This window comes from Salvelinus fontinalis, chromosome 4, assembly GCF_029448725.1.
Source record: "Salvelinus fontinalis isolate EN_2023a chromosome 4, ASM2944872v1, whole genome shotgun sequence".
In the NCBI taxonomy this organism is placed as follows: Eukaryota; Metazoa; Chordata; class Actinopteri; order Salmoniformes; family Salmonidae; genus Salvelinus; species Salvelinus fontinalis.
Genome location: NC_074668.1, coordinates 12,312,343 through 12,338,505, shown reverse-complemented (window position 1 = coordinate 12,338,505; position 26,163 = coordinate 12,312,343). Strand labels below are relative to the sequence as shown.

Here is a 26,163-nt window from a genome sequence, read left to right as displayed (position 1 = left end):
TTAATGACCAGCTAGTCAGTGGAAGTGTGGTATATAACCTGTGTATGTGTTGTGCCGCTGCTCTGGAGCCTACACACTTGATCAGGGATCTACCATCTGTCCCCAGTCTGCCAAGAGCAGCCCAGTGGAGAGGACTGGAGAGGGACAAGGTTCCTACTTTGCCCATACTAGAGGGTTGTAGAGAGCAGAGAGAGCAGAGAACAGAGAGCAGAGAGAGAGAGAGAGAGAGAGAGAGAGAGAGAGAGAGAGAGAGCAGAGAGAGAGAGAGAGAGCGAGAGAGAGAGAAAGAAAGAAAGAAAGAAAGAAAGAAAGAAAGAAAGAAAGAAAGAAGAGGAATATCTGTCTGAATGGGGTTTAGACTTGGCTAGGTGAGAGGAGGAGTCCTGCATGAAAGAGAGGGAAGAAAAGAGAGGGGAAAAACAATGTGAAAAGAAAAGAACACGCACAACAGAAGCCTCCAGAAGAATTCTGCGTTGGTCAGTGAATTGTGCAGCCCTGCTCCCGCCCCAACAACAGCCACCATTCTGGGTCCCGTCTCTGTTGTAGACGTCTTTGAATGACAATTAGCAATTCATCCAGGCCTCACATGCGATGAATTAATACCCTGCCTAATTCATCCAGGCCTCACATGCGATGAATTAATACCCTGCCTAATTCATCCAGGCCTCACATGCGATGAATTAATACCCTGCCTAATTCATCCAGGCCTCACATGCGATGAATTAATACCCTGCCTAATTCATCCAGGCCTCACATGCGATGAATTAATACTTTGCCTAATTCATCCAGGCCTCACATGCGATGAATTAATACCCTGCCTAATTTGTCTCTTTTAGTCTGGCTGCTGTAGCAACCTCATCCTTGTTAAATGGTCTGAAAGTGCATCATTGTGTGTTGCTAATCATTCAGAAGAGAGAGACAACTCACCTGTTTTGTCTGGGTTTCTACCCACTTTTCACAAAGAAAGAAATCATTGTGTTTTTGGTTTGCGAAGATGTGAGATGCAGTTTAAAAGTAACGTCTGACAATATGTGATTGAGATTGAGAGAGAAAGAGAGAGAGAGAGCTAGAGGGAGAGAGAGAGAGAGAGAGAGCTAGAGAGAGAGAGACAGAGAGAGAGAGAGAGAGAGATTAAACTCACCAAAGGCGAGCGTGCGAGGCGTGTGTGTGATTTATTTTAGAATGCATTGTTTTTAATTATAATGACCCAACTGAAGCCGGGTGGGCGGGTTGTCCGCTTTGACGCCTCGATCAATTATCGCTGGCGCTGTTGTCACACAAAACAAAACAAATATTGTCATTATTCACTTTTCCTGGAGCTCATTTCAACTGGAAGAGGTAGCTAAGGGTTGAGTCTTTACCATACATGCTACATTAGACCAATTCACCCACTTATGGAAACAACATAGCGATCAGCAAAGATGATTAGAGATATGGACTATCCTGCTAGCATACAGTCACTGCTCTGCCTGTCCCTTCCTTTCCACCCGCCGTGCTCTGCCTGCTCCACACGCCGTGCTCTGCCTGCTCCACCCGCCGTGCTCTGCCTGCTCCACCCGCCCGCCTCTGGTCAGTTTTCACTTGATATCATTTTTCTCCCACTCAGACCTCTCTTCGCCCCTCAAAGTCTTTCTTCAAAAATCAACTTTTTCTACTTGTTCTGCTAATGTGTTTCCCCAACAATAAATAGAAGTGCGTTTCCAGAATAGCGTCTAGCCGACAACACGTTGTGGTTTACTGAATACCCGTCAGATTAAATGAAGTACATTTTAGCCATAGTCACTTATTGCATTTCTTAATTTCCCTCAACCTCTGGATGTTGAGAATGTTCACTGATCTAAACGTACTGAAGAAGAAACTACATGTGAATTGCGAGTACGGGGTTGTGAGCTGAGCGTATATGGCAGCTTTTAGTGGCCTGTGAGGAGAATTGGCGTTGAGGTTTCTGAGGTAAGATAACACATGGGGGTGGCATCACTTCTGTGGAGGATTGAGAGGGTGTGTGTGTGTGTGTGTGTGTGTGTGTGTGTGTGTGTGTGTGTGTGTGTGTGTGTGTGTGTGTGTGTGTGTGTGTGTGTGTGTGTGTGTGTGTGTGTGTGTGTGTGTGTGTGTGTGTGTGTGTGTGTGTGTGTGTGCTCAACTAGAGAATAAACCACCAAACAGAGGCTACATTCTGGTTAAAGCCACAGAAATGAAGAGAAACATAAAGAGCTTTTTCCGGGAAAAACGGCTAAACTTCTGTGGCCACAGCATTGGTGGTTTCATCACTAGTTGTTGTGCTGCCTGGCTGAAAGTGCTGCTGGTGCCGGTGCCATCGGAGGAAGGCCTGCAGTGCCAAGCTGGGTTGGTTGAGACTTGGTGACACCTACATTTTCAACATATCCTTTCTCTGCACTTTAATACTGTTTTAATTCAGCTTCAGGACTGTTCTGCCCAACATATATTTACAGAATTCTCTGATGTTCACTGTTATGATGCACACGATGCACTCATAATGACACATTACATCATCAATAAATACATACTGTATGTAGGGACACTTAGTGATGTATGAAGACACAAACCTGGGTGCTTATAACAAATCCTGCTACGCCCTCTGACGAACCATCAAACGGGAAAAGCGTCAATACAGGACTATGATTGAATCTTACTTTACAGGATCTGACGCTTGTCAGGATGTGGCAGGACTTGCAAACTATCACAGACCAAAGGGAAACCCAGCCACGAGCTGCCATTTACGCGAGCCTACCAAACGAGTTAAATGCCTTCTATGCTCGCTTCAAGGCAAGCAACATTCAGAGCATACACTGACCAGCTAGCAAGTGTCTTCACTGAGATTTTCAACCTCTCCATGACCCACATGGTAATACCTACATGTTTCAAGCAGACCACCATAGTCCCCGTGCCCAAGAACACCAAGGTAAGCTGCATAAATGACTATCGCCACGTAGCACTCACATCTATAGCCATGAAATGCATTGATAGTCTGGTCTTGGCTCACAACAACACCATCATCCCAGAAACCCTAGACCCACTACAATTCACATACCGCCCCAACAGATCCACAGATGATACAATCTCTATTGCACTCCACACTGCCCTTTCACACCTGGACAAAAGGAACACCTACATGAGAACGCTGTTCATTGACTACAGCTCAACGTTCAACAACATAGTGCCTCCAAGCTCATCACTAAGTCTTTCTTAGAAGGGAATTGTCAGCATGAGACAGCATGTGTTATTCTGTTACACTCAACACTGTGCTCACGTCCTCAACCAGACACTCCACATGGCGTCATCAACGACCGCAAAGAAGCCAGTGACTGTACTTCTTCTTGTGCGACCACACACACACACACACACACACACACACACACACACACACACACACACACACACACACACACACACACACACACACACACACACACACACACACACACACACACACACACACACACACACACATACACACACACACTCCTGGTCCCACTGGCTGTGAAGTCTTGTCTGGTGTATTAATAATTCATGTTAAGACTACGGAGCAGGCCTGGCTCCTGGCAGCAGAAAACCTAGAGGCAGGCCAAGACTGACCCCAGGAGCAGCCTGGTAACCCAACACCTCGTCACATCGTCTGCACAGGATCCACTGTAATCTCCCCAGTCTCAGTTACTATGGGCCCAGCTTGGCTGTTAACCTGTTGCCAAGTCACTGACAGGTGACAGGGTCAAAACACCCCTGGCCACCTCTGTCATGCTCCTGGCAGCCGAGTGAGACCAGTTGTCTAATAGCATTGCACCGTTTAGTGCCAATGCTAACCTGTGCAGAGTCTCCCAGCTGTGTTCTCTACTCTAAGCTCATGAAACTAGAGTCTTAATCGCCCTCCTGAATAAAGCTCAATGCCCAGCACTAAGGAACTTTCCTGGCAAGCGTGTTTGGCACTTTGCAAGGGGGCAATAATCCCAAACCAACTGCATAAATAAAAAATAAAAAAAATAAAATAAGTATTACTTAGCTTGCTGGCTTGCAGTATGTATCTTGATCCCAGCTTTAAGGTTTAGCTGAATATGCAGTCTAAATACAGTGAACGCAAACTGGTTTGATATGAATTGGGATCTTATCATCAAATAAATTCAATCCAATGTGTTTCAACTCTGCAGGCTTCACTGTATCTCCAGAATGTATCATCTCGTCAGGGGTCTGTTGTGGGGTTGGCATTAAGACAGCCAAGTCCCCTGTGTTCTGGCCTCTACCCTCCCTCTCCCTCTCTCTTCGGCTGAAAAGATCTGTGATGGACAGATCTGGTTACTGTGGTTACCACACCAATCTGTGCTCCACTGTCCTGGCCTATTGCCCCGCTATCTGGAGTCTCTGGACGCTGAGGCCTTTGATGCTCCTGTGTCTGTCCTCTAACAGTACTGGCATGAGTGTGTGTGCAGTTGGACTGCTCAGAGCGTTATCAATGTCAGGCGGCTCTGCCAGGCTCTCCACATACAGAGCCTGACAGAGAGTCTGCTCTGACAGACAGGCCCTGCATGGCCCAGGAGCCCCAGTGGTGCTGATGTCAGGACAGACTGTTGCGCTGCACATAAACAGACCGAGGCAATACAAACAGCATCTGCCCAGCATCAACCTTCTTTGAAGGGTCTTTAGTTGTTGGGTCGGTGTCGACAGTATGTTTAACACCTTCCTTGTTTTGTGTGGTTTTTGTAGAGGGTCTAAAAGCAACCTGTCTCACTCTCCAAATATAATAAAGTGTACGTCTGTTTACCATCCTTTTCAGAGAATAGAAGTGTTGATAAACTCCTGGAAATAATGAGTGAATGTGAAGTGGGAAAAACGAGGGAGAGAGAGAGAGTGTTTGTGCCAGAAGAAGTGAGTGATAGTGAGGTAATGATGGCGTTAGAGGAGGAGGGGATCTGTGTGAGAGAGAGAGAGTCTCTCGGAGTGTGATGTGATCTGTGTAAGGGGGCAGGAAGTTTCCCTCCCCAAGGGAGAGAGAAGGCAGAATAACAGGTTTTACTCCCATCCTGTCCTTGTCCCGCTCTCTCCCTCTCTCTCCCTCTCTCTCCTCTTTGTCCAAGTCCCTCTCTCTCTCTCCCTCTCTCTTCTCTTTGTCCAAGTTTCTCTCTCTCTCTCCCTCTCACTCACCTCTTTGTCCAAGTCCCTCTCTCTCTCTCCCTCTCTCTCTCCTCTTTGTCCAAGACCCTCTCTCTCCCTCTCTCTCTCCTCTTTGTCCAAGTCCCTCTCTCTCACTCTCTCTCCTCTTTGTCCAAGTCCCTCTCTCTCCCTCTCTCTCCTCTTTGTCCCCATCCCTCTCTCCCTCTCTCTCCCTCTGTCTCCTCTTTGTCCCCGTCCCTCCCTCTCTCCCTCTCCCTCCTCTCCCTCTGTCTCCTCTCTTTCTCGCTGTCCCTCTGTCTCCTCTCTCTCCATCTCTCTCCCTCTCGCTCCCTCTGTCTCCTCTCGCTCCCTCTGTCTCCTCTCTCTTTCCCTCTCGCTCCCTCTCGCTCCCCCGTCTCCTCTTTGTCCCTGTCCCTCTCTCTCCCTCTGTCTCCTCTCTGTCTCCTTTCTTTCTCCTTCTGTCCCTCTCACTCCCTCTGTCTCCCTCTCTCTCCCTCTGTCTCCCTCTCTCTTCCTATTTCTACCTGTCTCTCCCTCTGTCTCCTCTCTCTCCCTCTGTCTCCCTCTCTCTTCCTCTTTCTCCCTCTCTCTCCCTCTGTCTCCTCTCTCTGTGTTCCTCTCTCTCCCTCTGTCTCCTTTCTTTCTCCCTCCATTCCTCTCTCCCCCTCTCTCTCCCTCTGTATCCTCCCTCTCCCTTTCCCTCTCTCTCCCTCTCTCTGCCTCCTTCTCCCTCTGTCTCCTTTTTGTCCACGTTCCTCTTTCTCTTCTTCTATTCCCTTTGTCTCCTCTTTGTCCCCGTCCCTCTTTCTCCTCTGTCTCCTATTTGTCCTATCCCTCTCTCTCCCTCTCTCTCCTCTTTGTCCCCGTCTCTCTCTCTCTGTCTCCTCTTTGTCCCCGTCCCTCTCTCTCCTCTCTCTCCCTCTGTCTCCTCTTTGTCCCGGTCCCTCTCTCTCCGTCTGTCTCCTCTTTGTCACCGTCCCTCTCTGTCTACTTTCTTTCTCCCTCAATCCCTCCCTCTCCCTCTCTCTCCTCTTTGTCCCCATCCCTCTCTCCCCCTCTCTCTCCCTCTGTCTCCTATTTGTCCCCGTCTCTCTCTCTCCCTCTGTCTCCTCTTTGTCCCCATCCCTCTCTCCCCCTCTCTCTCCCTCTGTCTCCTCTTTGTCCCCACCTCTCTCTCTCCCTTTGTCTCCTCTTTGTCCCCATCCCTCTCTCTCCCTCTGTCTCCTCTTTGTCCCGGTCCCTCTCTCTTCCTCTGTCTTCTCTTTATCCCCGTCCCTCTCTCTCCCTCTGTCTACTTTCTTTCTTTCTTTCTCCCTCCCTCAGTCCCTCTCTCTCCCTCTGTCTCCTCTTTGTCACATCCCTCTCTCTCCCTCTGTCTCCTCTCTCTCCCTCTGTCTCCCTCTGTCTACTTTCCTTCTCCCTCAATCCCTCACTCTCCCTCTGTCTCCTCTTTGTCCCCATCCCTCTCTCTCCCTCTGTCTCCTCTTTGTCCCTGTCTCTCTCTCTCCCTCTGTCTCCTCTTTGTCCCCATCCCTCTCTCTCCCGCTGTCTCCTCTTTGTCCCCGTCTCTCTCTCCCTCTAGCTGCTCTTTGTCCCCGTCCCTCTCTCTCCCTCTGTCTCCTCTTTGTCTCCTCTTTGTCTCCTCTTTGTCCTCTTTGTCCCCGTCTCTCTCTCCCTCTGTCTCCTTTTTGTCCCCGTCCCTCTCTCTCCCTCTCTCTCCCTCTGTCTCCTCTTTGTCCCCATCTCTCTCTCTCTCTCCCTCTGTCTCCTATTTGTCCCCATCTCTCTCTCTCCCTCTATCTCCTCTTTGTCCCCGTCCCTCTCTCTCCCTCTCTCTCCCTCTGTCTCCCTCTGTCTCCTCTCTGTCTCCCTCCCTCTCACTCCCTCTCTCTCTCTCCATATGTTTCCCTCTGGCTCCTCTGCCTCCCTCTGCCCTACCCTGCTACACAGCAGCTCTTAATCAACTTTTGATAGCTTTCACAGCACCCTGTCCACCACAGGCATACACACAGACACACACATGCATGCAACCATGCACACGCACATATACACACACACACACACACACACACACACACGCACACACACACACACACACAGAAACACACACAGAAACACACAAATATACTCTGGATCACTATATCTGTTTTTCTGTTTCATTTAGATGTTCCACTATGTAGTAGTTTCCCTCTGCTCTCCAGCATGACACCTGTATTGATTCATGTTTCTCTCAGAAACACCCCATGATACTGGAAATAATCCAGAGTGATCTAACAGGGACGGAACATATGAAAAATGGGATGCTTTCAATGTCCAAGTTTCCTAAGACCTTTCTCTCCCCCAAAAAAGAAAACAACATGACTTCATTCATTGCGGGTGTATTTTCCAACCTTGTAATTTACAGCAAATATTTAAAAAGACACGTGATCATGTACATCAGCAACTGGATGCCCACAACTTTGCATTGCGTTGACCACTTGTGGCGTTGTTTGTTTTGTCAATCATGACTGAACAACGGATTAGATTCTGAGAAGAAAGGAGAGCGCTGGGAAACGCTGACTCATAAAACCCCAAAGGCTATATCAACTGTCTCTACGAACAACGTCACCTATCACATGTATTATTGATAGATGTGGGCAGGCGGAGGAGAAACTAGAATCTAGAAAAGTCATTAGGAAAACCCACAGACAGCATCAGTCAGGGCATGGAATAGTTTAGTTCAAGTATTCCTTTATATTTCAGTGGGCAGCGGGACTATAGTTTTATCGGGGTAATAAAGGTCATTTCCCTTCTATCATGCCAATCTGATCCTGTTCTGCTTATTCTGGAGCACCTAACTTATAACACTGTGTCAATGCCCAACATACACCAATATACTCCTATTTTGTATCCCAACATAATGTTCTATGAATGCTCAGTTTTGTGAAGATCTTCCTGTCTGTCTGTCTGTCTGTCTGTCTGTCTGTCTGTCTGTCTGTCTGTCTGTCTGTCTGTCTGTCTGTCTGTCTTCCTGTCTGTCTGTCTGTCTGTCTGTCTGTCTGTCTGTCTGTGTTCTATCCATCTGACAGGAATGCCCACTGTCCTCACACTGGCTGGGTTGATTCTGGCTCTGTCCATCCCGAGTGCCAGGCTTGAGTCAGCTGAGCTGAGGTTCCTGGGACAGACGGACTTCGTGGTCAACGAGAGCATCCGCACCGTGGTCCGCCTGGTGGTGGAGAGGATCGGAGACCCGGTCAACGTGACCACACTGGTTCTGGTAGGAACGACCTGGTCATAGGAGGACTGGGTTAGGTCACCTTTTGAGTGTTCGACCTAGTGTTGTCTAGATACCTTTCTGTGTTTACGTAATCTCCTCTAACTTGGCATTAGTCTCTCTGACTTAAGTCTTGTAAGGGACAGTTGTGGCTAAGTGTCGGTTTAATGCAATGGTGATTGGCCATGATCAGCAGCACACAGCAGTAGGGCAGAACAGTGGAGCATTAACCTCAACCACAGTTGTCACCGAAGCTGGTCTGCTCCTGAGTTGTCAAATGCAGGTATCCTTAAGAGGAAAAGAGAAGTGACCTTTGTACTGTGGGAGGCAGTGTGTGAGATGAAAGGCCTACAGTACAGTACGTTGGCAGTAATTGTCACCCACCTCAGAACGAATGTGTCAGCTTCCACATGGGAGCCAGTGTCTTCTCCCTCCCCATTGGTGTCTGGCAAACTAGTGGCCTGGTTGGGGCTTTCCCAGGCCTATTGAGGCTCCTATATTCTGGCCTGGTTGGGGCTTTCCCAGGCCTATTGAGGCTCCTATATTCTGGCCTGGTTGTGGCTTTCCCAGGCCTATTGATGCTCCTATATTCTGGCCTGGTTGGGGCTTTCCCAGGCCTATTGAGGCTCCTATATTCTGGCCTGGTTGGGGCTTTCCCAGGCCTATTGAGGCTCCTATATTCTGGCCTGGTTGGGGCTTTCCCAGGCCTATTGATGCTCCTATATTCTGGCCTGGTTGGGGCTTTCCCAGGCCTATTGAGACTCTTATATTCTGGCCTGGTTGGGGCTTTCCCAGGCCTATTGAGACTCTTATATTCTGGCCTGGTTGTGGCTTTCCCAGGCCTATTGATGCTCCTATATTCTGGCCTGGTTGGGGCTTTCCCAGGCCTATTGAGACTCTTATATTCTGGCCTGGTTGGGGCTTTCCCAGGCCTATTGAGGCTCCTATATTCTGGCCTGGTTGGGGCTTTCCCAGGCCTATTGAGGCTCCTATATTCTGGCCTGGTTGGGGCTTTCCTAGGCCTATTGAGGCTCCTATATTCTTTCGACAGTTCCTTAAATCTCAATACTCTATCCCTAGCAGTTGGCACAGTTGAGTTGACCCCAGCATTCTATATTTTTGTACAGGCCGTGTGTGTGTCAGTCTGTGCTTAAGTGGTGTAAGATCAAGTCAAATGATTCCAATAACGATTACAACATCAACTGTCCTTGGTGCTTCTAGTTGGAGGGAGATGACACAGGGGACTTTGAGGCCACCACGGCTGCAGCCATCCTGCTGTCGTCAGAGGCCAGTAAGACCATCTTCATCGCTGTAAGGGACGACGAGCTGCCCGAGGCCGACGAGACCTTTGTCTTCAACCTAAGGCTACAGGTAACGGAAAGAGAGTGTGTGTGTGTGTGTGTGTGTGTGTGTGTGTGTGTGTGTGTGTGTGTGTGTGTGTGTGTGTGTGTGTGTGTGTGTGTGTGTGTGTGTGTGTGTGTGTGTGTGTGTGTGTGTGTGTGTGTGTGTGTGTGAGGTCATTCGAATTCAGGGGTTATTATGGTTTCCCCTGTACCATGCTCATGTGTCAATATGTGTGTGTGTGCATTTATATGTGTGTATGTGTTGCAATGCTTATGAGTGTGTCTGAGTGTCTTAACCCCTCACCCTGGTCCAACCACTGCCCCAGGGCCTCCCCATTTCAACCCCAGCTTAAAGACTTGAGAGGCCCTGGATTCCCTTTGATGTGTATCTATAGGGCTTCTCCAGGGCTGGGCCACTGGGCTTCTCCAGGGCTGGGCCACTGGGCTTCTCCAGGGCTGGGCCACTGGGCTTCTCCAGGGCTGGGCTACTGGGCTTCTCCAGGGCTGGGCTACTGGGCTTCTCCAGGGCTGGGACACTGGGCTTCTCCAGGGCTGGGACACTGGGCTTCTCCAGGGCTGGGCTACTGGGCTTCTCCAGGGCTGGGCTACTGGGCTTCTCCAGGGCTGGGCTACTGGGCTTCTCCAGGGCTGGGCTACTGGGCTTCTCCAGGGCTGGGCCACCGGGGTTCTCCAGGGCTGGGCCACCAAACAGACCATGTGGGAGAAACCAACGTGCTTCCTATAGCTGGGACCGTGCCACGGGGGGGACGGAAGGACGGACACTAGAGAACATATTGGAGGATTCCCTCACACGAGAAGGGTATAATCTACAGCCCAACATGGGGGTAGGTGGCCATGGCATAGCCAAACAGCATTAGGCTGTGCAGACAGAAACCTCTCCCACGATGCATAGAGAGGAATGGTTTTTTTTTTTGCGGCTGTCTTACACCTAGAGTCCCATCGCCATGGTTTCCTTAGCAGGCTGTCGCCATGGTGTCATTGGCAGGCTGTCGCCATGGTGTCCTTAGCAAGCTGTTGCCATGGTGTCATTAGCAGGCTGTCGCCATGTGATTGATGATGAGGGGGCTGGCACCCACTGTCTGCCTGTCCACACGCTCTGACTAATGGCTCTGTGACAGACAGGCAGCCTACATCAGGCAAAGGTCTGTCTGAATGATGATCTACGTGCTAAGGGGCCTCACAGATCAAGCACAGGGGGGATGAGAGGGCGATGGCTTGGCGAATCAGTCATTTCTGACAAGCAGAAAGCTGTTTGGCTCGATACATTTAAAAATGGATGGACAGTTGTTTTGTGCAGGGTGGGATTGGTTGGAGAGGAGAGGGTTTGGTGTTCCCATTCTGCTTTTGAGTAATGATGTCGTCACTAGCTGGGTTACACTTATCAGAATGCTAGATAGAAGATTATCATTTTTTGAAAATAATCCAGACAATCATAAACAAAGGGTGAGCTGGAATTGTCCAGGAACGGTCCCTCATACTGTAATCCCACAAACCTGCTTGACAAGACCACAACAGGTGCTGCCCACTCATCCTTTGCCTACTGTCCGGGTCTGGGCTTGGGGTCTGGGCAGGGCTTGGGGCCTGGGCTCGTGGTCTGAGCTTGGGGTCTGGGCTTGGGGTCTGGGCAGGCCTCAGTGGCTGGGTTTATGGTCTATGTTTGGGGGCTGGGCTTGGGTTCTGGGCTTGTGGTCTGGGCCTGGAGTCTGGGCAGGGCTTGGGGTCTGGGCTTGGAGTCTGGGCAGGGCTTGGGGTCTGGGCTCGGGGGTCTGGGCTTGGGTTCTGGGCTTGGGTCTGGGCAGGGCTTGGGGGCTGGGCTTTGGGTCTGGGCTTGTAGTTTGGGCAGGGCTTGGCATCTGGTCATGGCTTGGGGTCTGGGCTTGGAGTCTGGGCAGGGCAGGGCTTGGGGTCTGGGCAGGGCTCGGGGGCTGGGATTCCTGTGGAGGGTTGGTGCTTGTTGGGTTGTGTTTGTGTCCCAGAGGATCCGGGCCCCTGGCAGGACCTGCAGGCTCGATTGTGAGAGCGTGTGGATTCTGTGTCTGTGTGTCTGCTATGACAAGAGAGCTCAGCGCCTGAAAGAAAGCTCTGTTACAGCTGGGAAAAGCCATGTCTGAATAAAGGCGTGAAAGCAGAGGGGATAAGCTCTTTCTTTCACTCAGTATCTCATACACACAGACACACACTGGCATGCAAGCACACACACACATTATTATTATTGGTAATCGGTTATCATTGGTAATAGGTTATCATTGGTAATAGGTTATCATTGGTAATAGGTTATCATTGGTAATAGGTTATCATTGGTAATAGGTTATTATTGTTCAGCTGATTTCGATACATATACCAAGTGAAATAGAGTCAGGTCAGGGTAGTTTAATAATAGTGGATCCTATACGGTCTTATCAGGTCAGGGTAGTTTAATAATAGTGGATCCTATACGGTCTTATCAGGTCAGGGTAGTTTAATAATAGTGGATCCTATAAGGTCTTATCAGGTCAGGGTAGTTTAATAATAGTGGATCCTATACGGTCTTATCAGGGGTTGCGAAGCATCAACAGTCAGGCAGGAGTCAGGTGATGGTATTCATTTACAGGTGCAGAATGTAAATAAAGATGGATCCAAAACAACGAGGAAGAATGCCTTCAGACTAGACAGAGTGTCTATAACTTTGACAGCGTTAATAATTCCTCAGACACAGATGAGCAGTTCAGCAGAGTCCTGGGATATACATGTCACCCCAGCCTTAGCTCTCTCTTGAGATGAGCACGTGAACAAGTTAAAAGTCCTGCGCCTAACACTGGAACAATCCCAAATCCACCTGAACAGGAATTTCAGCAATGAACATAAATAATAATGCATTTAAATTACTATAAAAATGACTACAAACATGATACATTGTCGGTCATGTAGTGACTTCATGTATTTCATGTGTATATGGCAAATAAACCAACCAACTGGATGAGAGCATTGCAACCAATGTCCAACAGGCAGAATTGAATGTGTGCCGGATTGTTCCATAAAATGATTACCTTTGATATGTTAAGTAGAAATGATGCACCAGTATTGCATTTTAAAAGCCTATTGTATGAAGGAAAAAGGAAACCGCACACTGCTCTTGATAGTATCACTGATATTTTATAAGCTTTACGTATCGGCCTCACGGCCTTCGTCAGAGCTTTTTGACAAAAAGTGTGTGTGTGTGTGCGCACGTGCGTACGTGCGTGTGAGTAGATGCGTGAGTTCGGGTGTGAGTTTGTGCGTGTGTGTCTGTGACTGTGTTTGTATGCCTGATAAGGGGACAGGTCTATACATCTCTCATCATTGCTCTTCTTTCAGAGCTCCTCCAATGGCGTGAGACTGGGGACCCCCAACAGAGCCACTATCACCATCCTGTCCAATGACAACGCCTTCGGAATAATTTCTTTCAACTCCGTAAGAAACCCCTGTCTGTCCAGTGTTGATTCTTGCGTGCATTCTGTTTCAACCAGTTTAAGACGAGCAGTTCAACCTTCAGTAAATGTAAAGTGAATCCCAAGTACTGAGCATTCTGTATTTCAAGTTTTCTTTTACCGTAAAAATTAAATCACTGAACACAACAGGCACTTATTTGAGGCAGGCTTCTATTTGAGGCAGGCTTCTATTTGAGCCAGGTGTCTATTTCTTTATGCAAACAGCTTTTGCCCGTTTGCATAGTTAATTAGCAAAATTGTAATACATGTATTCATTTCCTGCACTAATGTGTTATCATATCCACGGTGTCACGTTTCCTTTGTCTCAGTGTGCCTTTTTTAATTCATTAAAAAATTTTCCTTGACCGAATAATTATTCTCCTCTGACTGTGCATTTTTGCCAGTTCTTACTTTCGCCACTAGAGGGCGATGTGTCGATTTCTGGGGTTCTGTACTTCCAAAGTTGTTGACTGTTTTTGTGCTTGCCAGTTAGCTAGAAGTTCTCAGCTGTTAGCAGCCAATGGCTAGCAGTTCTCAGCTTCTTACTGGCGATAAAAACAGATGATTGCCATAATTTTTTCAAGTAATTATTTAATGTAACATATCAAATATTTAACCTCGTAAACAATTCATGGTCATTCATGTTAACCTTGGGGTGGCAGGTAGCTTAGTGGTTGGGCCAGTAACCGAAAAGTTGCTAGATAAAATAGATCAAAAGGTAAAAATCTGTTCTTCTGCCCCTGAACAAGACAGTTAACCCACTGTTCCTAGGCCGTCATTGAAAATAAGAATTTGTTCTTAACTGACTTGCCTAGTTAAATAAAGGTAAAAAAAATGTACTCGTATACAATTCCTTTAGACCCGGGGTCTATTTGAAACAAGGAGTTTATTTGCTGAAAAGTGTGCGGTTGCCCAACTATTAAAAGGGACTGGCGGCTATTTGAGACTGAGTTTAATTGAAGTTGTACAGTAGTTTAAATTTGTCTCACTCTGCAGTCTTGTTTGTTATTATCACAGAGAATTTGAGAGCACGTAGGGGGTATAATTTGGCTACCTAATACAGTATGTACCATGTTAGATGTTTTGAGAGGGAATGCTTTGTCATTGTCAGGATAAGGAAATGAGGTTTTGGACAGGGGTGCGGTGGGTCAGGAGTGGAGATCAAATGCCACAGAGCAGATCCATGCAGATGGTTGTGCAGAAGGGTTCAGGGGTTGCAAGGGCAGGACAACCACAATGGCAGCAGTTTGATCCAAGGATTAACTTGTCAGTGGCAGTTTAGGGGTTACTATAGTAACCATCCTATTGGATCTTGCCTGTGCTCCCTTTGGGGTCTTATTTGGGATCATTATTTTGCTTCTTCGAAAACCAATAAAGGGCTCTGGAATTATGATTTTGAAGCATGTTTTTTTGTTTAGTTTCTCCAGTCTGAGTCAATATGCTCATCGTGTGGTCAATGAAACTTGTCGTCTTGTGGAGAGGAACTAATTCATTTCATAATCACTGAAGACAACGTTCATTGTGTGAAGCATAAACAAACTTACTAAAGCTGCCTCACCCTGAATACTGGGACTGCATTTGATTCAACAGGACCCTTTGTTTCTTAGGTGAAACAAAAGACAATTGAAGTTCTGACTGCCTTTGACTTATACCCCCTCTTCATCTTTCTCTCTCCTCCAGACTGAACAGATTGTCGTGGATGAGCTTAGAGGTAGGAGCCAGTATGTGCCTCTCAGCCTGGTCAGAGAGAAGGGGACGTATGGGACAGTGACGGTCAACTTTGAGGTGAGTTCACTGTAACTGACCCCTGTTTGACCTCCTTCATTAGGCCATTTTCATTTTAGTGTGAATGTCTATCTGTTACCCGGTCTACTTATGACAGGCTCACATGCACACACACACACGCACGCACGCACGCACGCACACACGCACACACACACACACACACACACACACACACACACACACACACACACACACACACACACACACACACACACACACCTTTCAGGTAAACTTATTCCAGAACTGTTATTATGGCATTATGTTGTGGTTTGTACACGGGCAGATCTCTGGAGGCCCTAACTCTGCCCTGGAGGACCTCAGTCCAGACCGGGGGAACATCACCATCCCACCTGGACGGGCTATGGTGGTCTTCAGCATCCTCATCCAGGATGACCAGGTACCCTGTCCTCTTTCCTCCTTTTACATGTTATCACACCTTTCACCAGACAGCTCCACATCAAACACATGGATCATCTGAAGCTGTCTTTTGCTGGCTAAGTAAACCAGGAGTTACTAAACCATTGAGATAACACTATCTATTTACTGTATATATTTCTATATGGTAACACATCACTAAACCTTTTTTTCCCTGTCATCTCTCTCAGATCCCTGAGGATGACGAGGTGTTCACAGTAAAGCTGACGGGTGTGGCGGGCGGGGCACTCCTCAACCCCAACGGCAGCAGCGTGGAGCTGAAGATCCGCCGTAACGACAGCCCCTTGCGCTTCTCCCTGTCCCTGGTGGCCGTGGCCGAGAACGCCGGGGTCATCTTCCTGACCGTGACCCGCGGCAGCCTGGCTGACCACGGCCGTCTGGTGGGCTCCGACGACACGGAGGTCTCTGTAGACTACGTGGTCGTCAGTGGCGAAGGGGCGGGCAGCGCCACACCGGCAGTGGATTTTGTGGACCTGCAGACGGTGCACAGGGTGACGTTTCCCCCGCGGGTTTACGAGGTGCAACTGCTCTTCAGAGTCAACGATGACAAGGTGCCGGAGATTGCAGAGTCGTTCCAAGTGGAGCTGCTTGAGGAGACTGTGAGAGGAGATGCCGTGCTGATCCCTCCCAAAGCCATCCTGGTCACCATCGAACCCAATGATAAGCCACACGGGGTCCTGTCAATCAGCAGCAGCCCTCTCACTCAGCCAATCAGTATCAACGAGGATGTGACGGACAGGTGGGTTGAACTACAGTCAGGAGGAGAATGTCATTGGATCAGGTTGTAGTGTTACACACAATTATCCCATTTTATTTTACATGCATGGAAAAACATGTACAATGCCATTTTTACATAATAGTTTCCAAACACATTGACACTCAAGTGTTGCTGTCTGTGCTATTCTCACAACCCCACCCCCTCTCATTCCAAAAGATTTGACGGTATCTCCGTTGTGAGGAACGGTGGGAACTATGGCGACGTCTCCGTCAACTGGACCATCAGTCGGAACTCCAGTGACCGCTCGCCCGTGTCAGATGACCTGAGCCCAGAAAGGGGCATGTTGCGGTTCAGGGCGGGTCAGATGAGTACGGCCCTGCTGTTGAACATCACAGCTGACAAGCTTCCAGAGGAGGCCGAGGCCTTCGTCCTCCGACTGCTGCCGGACACTGTGCAGGGAGGGGCCGAGGTGGACGAGCCTATGGAGGTCAGTCTGGCCTGGCCAATCACAATACAACTATAGATTAGGATTCTACTGCTTTTGATTGATTGATTGTCCAACAGTATGGTTCTATCATTTCAGTTTCTCTTCTAATACTAGAGTTTGAGGATTTGTTTTGTATACATCCAAAGGTTTTTCTAGTATTTCTTAATCAGATTTTATGTTCCGTTCTGTCATGTTGTTGATGCTGGTGTTTTGTGGAGCTCTGTGTTGGCTTTTTTGTTTATTTGCCATACCAGATAGATAGTTTGAGAAAGTTACTGGTCTGGTAGCTTAGTGCCATGTCTAGCACAGGGCAGTGGCTGGCTGAGAGAGAGAGAGACAGAGAGGGAAGGAGGGAGGGAGGGAGAAAGAGGGAGCAGGTCTACTACCCATGCCCTGCTGGGGAGGGTTGCGGTGGAGGGCTGCTCTTGTGGAAAACACATCTGCAGAGCTGTCCCCTACCCTCTGAAGGATGTGGTCATTTGTGTATGCACGCCTGTGAGTGTGTGGGTGTGTGTGTGTTTGTGGGTTTGTGTGTGTGTGTGTGTTTATGGGTGTGTGTGTGTGTGAGTGGGTGTGTGTGTGTGTTTATGGGTGTGTGGGTGTGTGTGTTAGTGTGTGTGTGTGTGTGTGGGGGGGTGTGTGTGTGTGTGTGTGTGTGTGTGTGTGTGTGTGTGTGTGTGTGTGTGTGTGTGTGTGTGTGTGTGTGTGTGTGTGTGTGTGTGTGTGTGTGTGTCTCTCTCTCTCTCTCTCTCTCTCTCTCTCTATGTGTGTGTGTGTGTGTGTGTGTCTCTCTCTCTCTCTGTGTGTATGTGTGTGTGTGTGTGTGTGTGTGTGTGTGTGTGTGTGTGTGTGTGTGTGTGTGTGTGTGTGTGTGTGTGTGTGTGTGTGTGTGTGTGTGTGTGTGTGTGTGTGTGTGTGTGTGTGTGTGTGTGTGTGTGTGTGTGTGGCACTGCAATGTCTTTGTCACAGCTTCCCATCTTAGCTATGTGTGAAGGAATGGCTACATCTAAACCTTGTTTATGTTTAATGCATTAGAACACACACACACAGACACAGACACACAGACACAGACACACACACACACACACACACACACACACACACACACACACACACACACACACACACACACACACACACACACACACACACACACACACACACACACACACACACACACACACACACACACACACAGTGATTGGACTCTCAGCGTGTGGTATCTGCTGTCCGTATGTGTTTAGGGAATTCATTCAGAAGTGCTTGTAAGCATTAGAAGGAAACTCTTGTAGTTAATCACTGTATGTGTCAAGTTGATATAAATGATTTAGCACACAGTTCTAAATGCTGCAACACAGTCCTGGACAAATGACTACAGTAAGTCCTAGTAAAAAAGCTCATGAAAACTATTTCAGCCCATTTAATTAAAGAGGATGCATCTCTAAAATTATCCTAGGGCTCCTTTTGATGACACGAAGTCTGATGTTTCTCCTCCTCTCCTTCCTCTCCTTCCTCTCCTCCCTCCTTCCCCTCCTCACTCCTTCCTCTCCTCACTCCTTCCTCTCCTCTCCTTCCTCTCCTCACCTTCCTCTCCTTCCTGTCCTCTCCTTCCTCTCCTCACCTTCCTCTCCTCTCCTTCCTCTCCTCTCCTCTCCTTCCTCTCCTCACCTTCCTCTCCTCACCTTCCTCTCCTCTCCTCTCCTTCCTCTCCTCACTCCTTCCTCTCCTCTCCTTCCTCTCCTCTTCTTCCTCTCCTCACTCCTTCCTTTCCTCACTCCTTCCTTTCCTCCCTCTTTCCTCTCCTCTCCTCCCTCCTTCCTCTCTTCCCTCCTTCCTCTCCTCCCTCCTTCCACAGATGGTGTTTTACATCCAGGACAGTGATGATGTGTACGGCCTGTTCCTCTTCCACCCCGAGAAGACCCAGACCATCCAGAGTCGACCCGACAGCCGCTTCCTGTCCCTCAGCTTTCTGCGGGAGGGGGGTACCCTGGGGGAGGTGGCCCTGTCCCTGACCGCCCTCTACATCCCTGCTGGGCCCGTGGACCCTGGGCTGGCCCGGGACAGGGTGCTGAACGTTAGCCGCTCTACTACCGTGCTGTTCTCTCAGGGCCAGGACCAGGCCAGACTCACCCTGCCTATCCGCAACGACGCCTTCCTGCAAAACGGAGCCCACTTCCTTATCCAGGTGGGGTGAGAGGTCACAGATCAGACCTAGGATAACTATAGTTTTAACTATTCTTTGTGAAAAGTAATTTTTTAATCAGGGCACAAATAGTTACTTTGGAGATTAATACAGCTATTTGAATACAGATGTCAGAAAGTGACGACTTTTCAGAAACTATTGGATTGGCTGCCTTCAACTAATGGCAAAGCTGTATCTCAAATCAAATCAAATTGTATTTGTCACATGCGCCGAATACAACAAGTGTAGACCTCACCGTGAAATGCTTACTTACAAGCCCTTAACCAACAATGCAGTTTTAATATTTACAAAATAAACCAAAGTAAAAAGTAAAAAAAGTAACACATAGAATAACAATAACGAGGCTATATACAGGGGGTACCGGTACCAAGTTAATGTGGAGGCTATATACAGGGGGTACCGGTACCGAGTCAATGTGGAGGCTATATACAGGGGGTACCGGTACCGAGTCAATGTGGAGGCTATATACAGGGGGTACCGGTACCGAGTCAATGTGGAGGCTATATACAGGGGGTACCGGTACAGAGTCAATGTGGAGGCTATATACAGGGGGTACCGGTACCGAGTCAATGTGCGGGGGTATATACAGGGGGTACCGGTACCGAGTTAATGTGGAGGCTATATACAGGGGGTACCGGTACCGAGTCAATGTGCGGGGGTATATACAGGGGGTACCGGTACCGAGTCAATGTGGAGGCTATATACAGGGGGTACCGGTACCGAGTCAATGTGCGGGGGTATATACAGGGGGTACCGGTACCGAGTCAATGTGCGGGGGTACAGGTTAGTCGAGGTAATTGAGGTAATATGTACATGTAGCAGTGGTGGAAAAAGTACCCAATTGTCATACTTGCATAAAAGTAAAGATACCTTAATAGAAAATGACTCAAGTAAAAGTGAAAGTCACTCAGTAAAATACTACTTCAGTAAAAGTCTAAAAGTATTTGGTTTGAAATATGCATCAAAATAAGTATCAAAAGTAAATGTAATTGCTAAAATATACTTAAGTATCAAAAGTAAAAGTATAAATCATTTCAAATTCCTTGTATTAGGCAAACCAGACGGCACCATTTTCTTGTTTTTTAAATATTTTACGGATAGCCAGGGGCACACTGCAACCCTCAGACATAAAGCATGTATTTAGTGTCTGCAGTAGGGACGACCAGTGATGTTCTCTTGATAATTGTGTGAATTAGACCGTTTTCCTGTCCTGCTAACGAGTAATTGTGTCTGTCATGGGAAATGTATGGAGTAAAAAGTATATCATTTTCTTTAGGAATGTAGTGAAGTAAAAGTATAACGTTGACAAAAATATAAATAGTAAAGTACAGATACCCCCAAAAAACTACTTAAGTAGTACTTTCAAGTATTTTTACTTAAGTACTTTACATCACTGACATGTAGGTAGGGGTAAAGTGACTATGCATAGAACTGCATGTTAGAACTGCATCTGGTACTGCTTGTTGAAGATAGAAATAGAATGACGAGAGCACACACCATCTCCTATTCTGTTCAATCTATCTGCCAGTCATATTTGATCTACACAAAACATTTACATTTGAACATTCTGTAAATGTCGATTCTCCTGAATGTCCATTTCCCCAGGTGTACATAATCAAGTCAAACCACTTAACCAGTGCTATTTTGTACAGAGAAGTTTAAATAAGGTGCAATACTGTGTCTTTTTCAACCACTGAAAAGGTTGAAAAGGGCAATTCATTTTATGATACCTGAAAATATTGCAGAGTAATTCAAAGCCATTTGCAAACAGCATGTTGGGATGCTAAAACAATTTTGAACCGCTTTGTCCGTCTGAGGGTAAGTGTTCTTGTTTCAAACACACACTATAGCATCTTTAAAGGGGATAGTTTACTCAGAATGCAAACTAACATGATTTTCCAGCGACCTTGGCTGTAGTTGATTTAATAAGAAGGTCGTTTTGGGATATTTAGTTTCCTTTCAACACATAATAGGCCTATTTTGTTACTGTTGGTTTTCTCAGTAACATATAACATTGAACTGTTTTTGTGTCTGCGTTAAATATATTTGCTAGTAATTTAGAAGCTGTACAAGTAGTCTACTCTAATGTTGAAGTGATTCATGTATTTCATTCTAGATTATAGGCAATATTAAGACTCTTATCCAGGAGCCTTCCAAACCATGTGCTTATGATCGTATTTTTGGACTAATTCAACCCATTGTTGTAGGGAGTTTTTCCCAGCCACCGTGCTTCTACACCTGTATTGCTTGCTGTTTGGGGTTTTAGGCTGGGTTTCTGTACAGCACTTTGAGATATCAGCTCATGTAAGAAGGGCTATATAAATACATTTGATTTGATTTGATTTAGTTGGTTCTTCATCAAATATTTGACAGCCATCAAATAAATGTTTTTTTTTGTTTTCAAATAACTTGCATGTGTTCATATACCTTCAAATCTTATTTGTTTATGAAGTGTGACCAAATATGATTTGTTTTTGAATATCAATGACATTTTTTTATTTTTAGTTTAAACTCTTTATAAACTATATTTGACTAGTATTTTGAAAGAATACAGCTGTTTTGTGCCCCGGTCTGTCACGGACAGCAACACTGTTTGGTCAAATACTGATCTAATCGTTGAAGCACTGTCACAGGGAGCTGGAGACACAAGTCTTACATGGGAGGTTTCATATACAGTAGATTAGAAGATCCATTTTGTTCAAATGTGAGAAGACATTAACTTAGCTCACGTGTGCTGCTGTATGCTAATGCTATTGGAAAGTTGTCAGCTACTCCAGCTCTGGGAAATGTTGGTTGGTTCTTGGTTTAGTCAAGCTTGTCCAGATACATGGTCCCTCATTTGCATGTGTGAGTGACTTGGACCTGAGAACTGTGGTCTGGCCCTTTGCCAGGGGATCTGTCCAACTGTCCAAACAAATAGTCCTCATCAAGCAACACATAAAAACAAACACTAAATGAAAGTACCTCCTTCATTTTCAATGGGTCCCAAACAGCTTTCTCACACACACACACACACACACACACACACACACACACACACACACACACACACACACACACACACACGCACACGCACACGCACACACGCACACACGCACACACGCACACACGCACACACGCACAAACACACACACACACACACACACACACACACACGAACACACACACACACACACACACACACACACACACACATACACACTCATGTGCCTCTACTTATATAACGCCCATAAGAGAGTCATGGAGGCTATGTATTTTCTTTTCTCCTTTCTGAAAGACATTTTAACATTGTTTCATTTTCCATTTGGCAAACAGAATGTCACATACTGGTATTAATGTTGAGTCATGTATTTCTGATGAAGATTTGTGCTTAATGATCATTGCTGTCTCTCTCTCAGCTGGACAGTGTGGACCTGGTCAGTATCAGCCCTCCGATCTCGTCTGTGAGTCCTCGCTTCGGAGGGGCGGTCAACCTCACCCTCACAGTAACCCCAGACATCGCAAATGGGGAGATTGGCTTTACCAGTAACACTACGGTGGTGGTGTATGAGCCAGAGGACACCAACACTAGCACGGTACGCTAACCCTCTGTCTGCATCAATGGCACACAAGTTAACATCATAACCCTCTGTCTGCATCAATGGCACACAAGTTAACATGATAATCCTCTGTCTGCATCAATGGCACACAAGTTAACATGCTAACCCTCTGTCTGCATCAATGGCACACAAATTAACATGCTAACCCTCTGTCTGCATCGATGTTGCGCTTCTGTGATGGCAATTTTTGGGGCAAAATCAGCAATTCCCCTCATATAACGCTAAAATCTTTGAAAGCTTACAGTCTTTGAAATGGAAAGATTATTGCTTCTTGTCATAAGTCAGTTTGTTCAAGTCTCTGTCTCTAATATGACTGCTTATGGTTGAGGGTTAAGATATTCTGCCCCCTGTTACAGGTGACCCTCAGCCTGCGGCGGGATGGGACAGCTGGACAGGCTGTGGTATTCTGGAGCCTTCGACCAATTGGAGACAACCAGGCTGACGTCACCCCTGACGACCTGAAACCCCTGAGCGGCTCAGTGGTGTTCCTGACTGGACAGAGTGACGCGGTCATCAACGTCACCGTCATGGCCGACAACATCCCAGAGGTCAACGAGACCCTTCTCCTCACCCTGGACAGGTACTGCACTGCAACCCCGAGGAGCTTTGGTTGGCCAACATATTTTCATTCAGTTAATCAGCGGCAATGTGACCTCATAAGTGCCTGTGTCTGACTATGCTCTGTTTAGGTACCACACACCACACACCATTGCCATATGATATGTCCTACCTGGGGTTTGATTCAGTAGATTACTGGCCACTAGTTAATTTACTGAACGATACAAGGCTTTGCTTAAAATTATAACTTAAAAAATCAATAGAGTCTATTCTAAGAATTGCTAATGTGAGCAGTGAGACCAGGGTGTCATGGGCTTTTAAGGAGAGCTCCTCCCCTCTCCTTACCCTACCTCACCCCTACCCCTACCTCACCCCTACCCTTACCCTTACACTACCTCACCCCTCTCCATACCCTACCTCACCCCTACCCCTACACTACCTCACCCCTCCCCTCTCCTTACCCTACCTCACCCCTACCCTTACCCTTACCCTACCTCACCCCTACCCTTACCCTACCTCACCCCGACCCCTACCCTTACCCTTACCCTACCTCACCCCTACCCTTACCCTTACCCCACCTCACCCATACCCCTACCCTACCTCACCCCTACACTTACCCTTACCCTACCTCACCCCTACCGTTACCCTTACCCTACCTCACCCCTACCCTTACCCTACCTCACCCCTACCCCTACCCTTCCCCTACCTCACCCCTATCCCTACCCTTACCCTACCTCACCCCTACCCCTACACTTACCCCTTCCCCTACCTCACCCCTTCCCTTTCCCCTACCCTTACCCTACCTCACCCCTACCCCTACCTTTACCCTTGCCCTACCTCACCCCTACCCTTGCCCTTTCCCCTACCCCTCTCCTACCCCTACCTTTACCCTTACCCTTACTTCCCCCCTACCTTTACCCCTTACACTACCTCACCCCTATCCTTATCCTTACCCCTACCCCTCCCCTACCCCTACCCTTGCCCTTTGCCCTACACTCACCCCTACCTCTACCCTTACCCCTACCCCTTTCCCTTACCCCAATCCCTGCCTGTCATCTGTTATCCATGACCTTGTCTCTCTCTCCCTCCCTCCCACCCCTATCCTGCAGAGTGGAGACTGCGCGCTTTGTAGTGTACTTTGTGTAAGTGGAGAGGGGAGTGAGCCTGGACCCTTTGTGTGCTGTGAATCAGGACTTTCTCTGGGGAAAAGGGACCACTTTAAGATTTCTGTGACCTTTGGTTGATGGGAGACGGGGTTGTTGTGGTGGTTGTTGTGGGAAGAGAGGGTGTGGGGAGTAAGGAGGGATTTTCTTTGTGTTGCACCTAATTTAACCATTCTTCCTGTAAAGAGATCAGTGTTTGTATGCATGCTGCACGTTGCCTGCAAGTGTTTGTTTGGAATGCTTTACACACAGGCTTCCTGCTGTGTGAGAGAGAGGCTTGGGGGGCCGCTGAGTGACAATGTTATTCAGAGCAGTCACAATAACAGGCCTCTCTGGTCCTTACTTAACATGACACAATACAAGGAATTACTAGATGACAATATCTGGTGCAAGCTTTGAAGTACATGTCCCCTACTTTGATTTTGTCACTCCTTGTTGTTTTACACACACTCGTTGATGGTTTTAAAAGTCCACTGCAACCCCCATGCCCCTGGTATACAGTGCATTCGAAAAGTATTCAGACCACTTGACTTTTCCACATTTTGTTACGTTACAGCCTTATTCGAAAAAAAAATCCTCATCAATATACACACAATACCCCATAATGACAAAGCGAAAACAGGTTTTTAGAATTTTTCAAATATATTAAAATTAAAAACAGAAATACCTTATTTACATAAATATTCAGACCCCTTGCTATGAGACTCGAAATTGAGCTCAGGTGCATCCTGTTTCCATTGATAATCCTTCAGATGTCTCTTGATTGGAGTCCACCTGTGGTAAATTCAATTGACTGGACATGATTTGGAAAGGCACATAACTGTCTATATAAGGTCCCACAGTTGACAGACATGTCAGGGCAAAAACCAAGCCATGAGGTCCAAGGAATTGTTGTAGAGCTCCGAGACAGGATTGTGTCGAAGCACAGATCTGGAGAAGGTTACCAAAAAATGTCTGCAGTATTGAAGGTCCCCAAGAAAACAGTGGCCTCCATCATTCTTAAATGGAAGAAGTTTGGAACCACCAAGACTCTTCCTAGATCTGGCCGCCCAGGCAAACTGAGCAATCGGGGTATAAGGACCTTGGTCAGGGAGGTGACCAAGAACCCGATGGTCACTCTGACAGAGCTCCAGAGTGCCTCTGTGGAGATGGGAGAATATTCCAGGAGGACAACCATCTATGCAGCACTCCACCAATCAGGCCTATATAGTAGAGTGGCCAGATGGAAGCCACTCCTCAGTAAAAGACACATGACAGCCCGCTTCGAGTTTGCCAAAAGGCACCTATACGACTCTCAGACCACGAGAAATTCGATTCTCTGGTCTGATGAAACCAAGATTGAACTCTTTGGCTTGAATGCCAAGCGTCACATCTGCAGGAAACCTGGCACCATCCCTACGGTGAAGCATTGTATTGGCAGCATCATGCTGTGATTATGTTTTTCAGCGGCAGGGACTGGGAGACTAGTCAGGATTAATGGAAAGATGAACGGAGAAAAGTACAGACATATCTTTAATAAAACCCTACTCCAGAGCGCTCAGGACCTCAGACTGGGGAGAAGAATGGGAGAAATTCCCCAAATACAGGTGTGCCAAGCTTGTAGCCTCATACCCAAGAAGACTCGAGGCTGTAATCGCTGCCAAAGCTGCTTCAACAAAGTACTGAGTAAAGGGTCTGAAAACTTATGTAAATATGATATTTCAGTCTTGTTTTTTTACAAAAAGTCAAAGGGTCTGAATACTTTCCGAATGCACTGTAGAGGCCTGTGAGTTCCTTCATAGTCTAGTCACTGAGTTCCGCTCTGTGTTGCAGGACTAACGTTGAGAACCAAATCCTGAAGCCTGGCTTCACCCGTCGAGAGATTGTCATCGTGGAGAACGACGACCCAGGTGGAGTCTTTGAGTTCTCCTCCTTCTCCAGAGGACCCTGGTACATCAACGTACGTCTGACCCACACACTGAGATATATATCATGGTTGTTGATGCTTATCTGTTTCATCCACTGGACTGCATGTTGAAATGACCAACCAGG

The 26,163-nt window shown here is 47.4% G+C and overlaps 1 protein-coding gene across 2 annotated transcripts in view; it reads left to right on the top strand.

Moving 5' to 3' along the window:
* Positions 1 to 26,163, top strand: part of LOC129853098 (adhesion G-protein coupled receptor V1-like) — a 236,226-nt gene that overhangs the window by 20,079 nt on the left and 189,984 nt on the right. For both annotated transcript variants that reach the window (XM_055918807.1, XM_055918806.1), the window contains exons 2-12: positions 8,190 to 8,377; positions 9,596 to 9,745; positions 13,072 to 13,167; positions 14,865 to 14,969; positions 15,253 to 15,366; positions 15,575 to 16,143; positions 16,339 to 16,609; positions 18,465 to 18,794; positions 22,211 to 22,387; positions 22,768 to 22,991; positions 25,945 to 26,071. In XM_055918807.1, the coding sequence (XP_055774782.1) occupies positions 8,190 to 8,377; positions 9,596 to 9,745; positions 13,072 to 13,167; positions 14,865 to 14,969; positions 15,253 to 15,366; positions 15,575 to 16,143; positions 16,339 to 16,609; positions 18,465 to 18,794; positions 22,211 to 22,387; positions 22,768 to 22,991; positions 25,945 to 26,071 (2,351 nt within the window). The remainder of the gene's footprint in view (positions 1 to 8,189; positions 8,378 to 9,595; positions 9,746 to 13,071; positions 13,168 to 14,864; positions 14,970 to 15,252; positions 15,367 to 15,574; positions 16,144 to 16,338; positions 16,610 to 18,464; positions 18,795 to 22,210; positions 22,388 to 22,767; positions 22,992 to 25,944; positions 26,072 to 26,163) is intronic.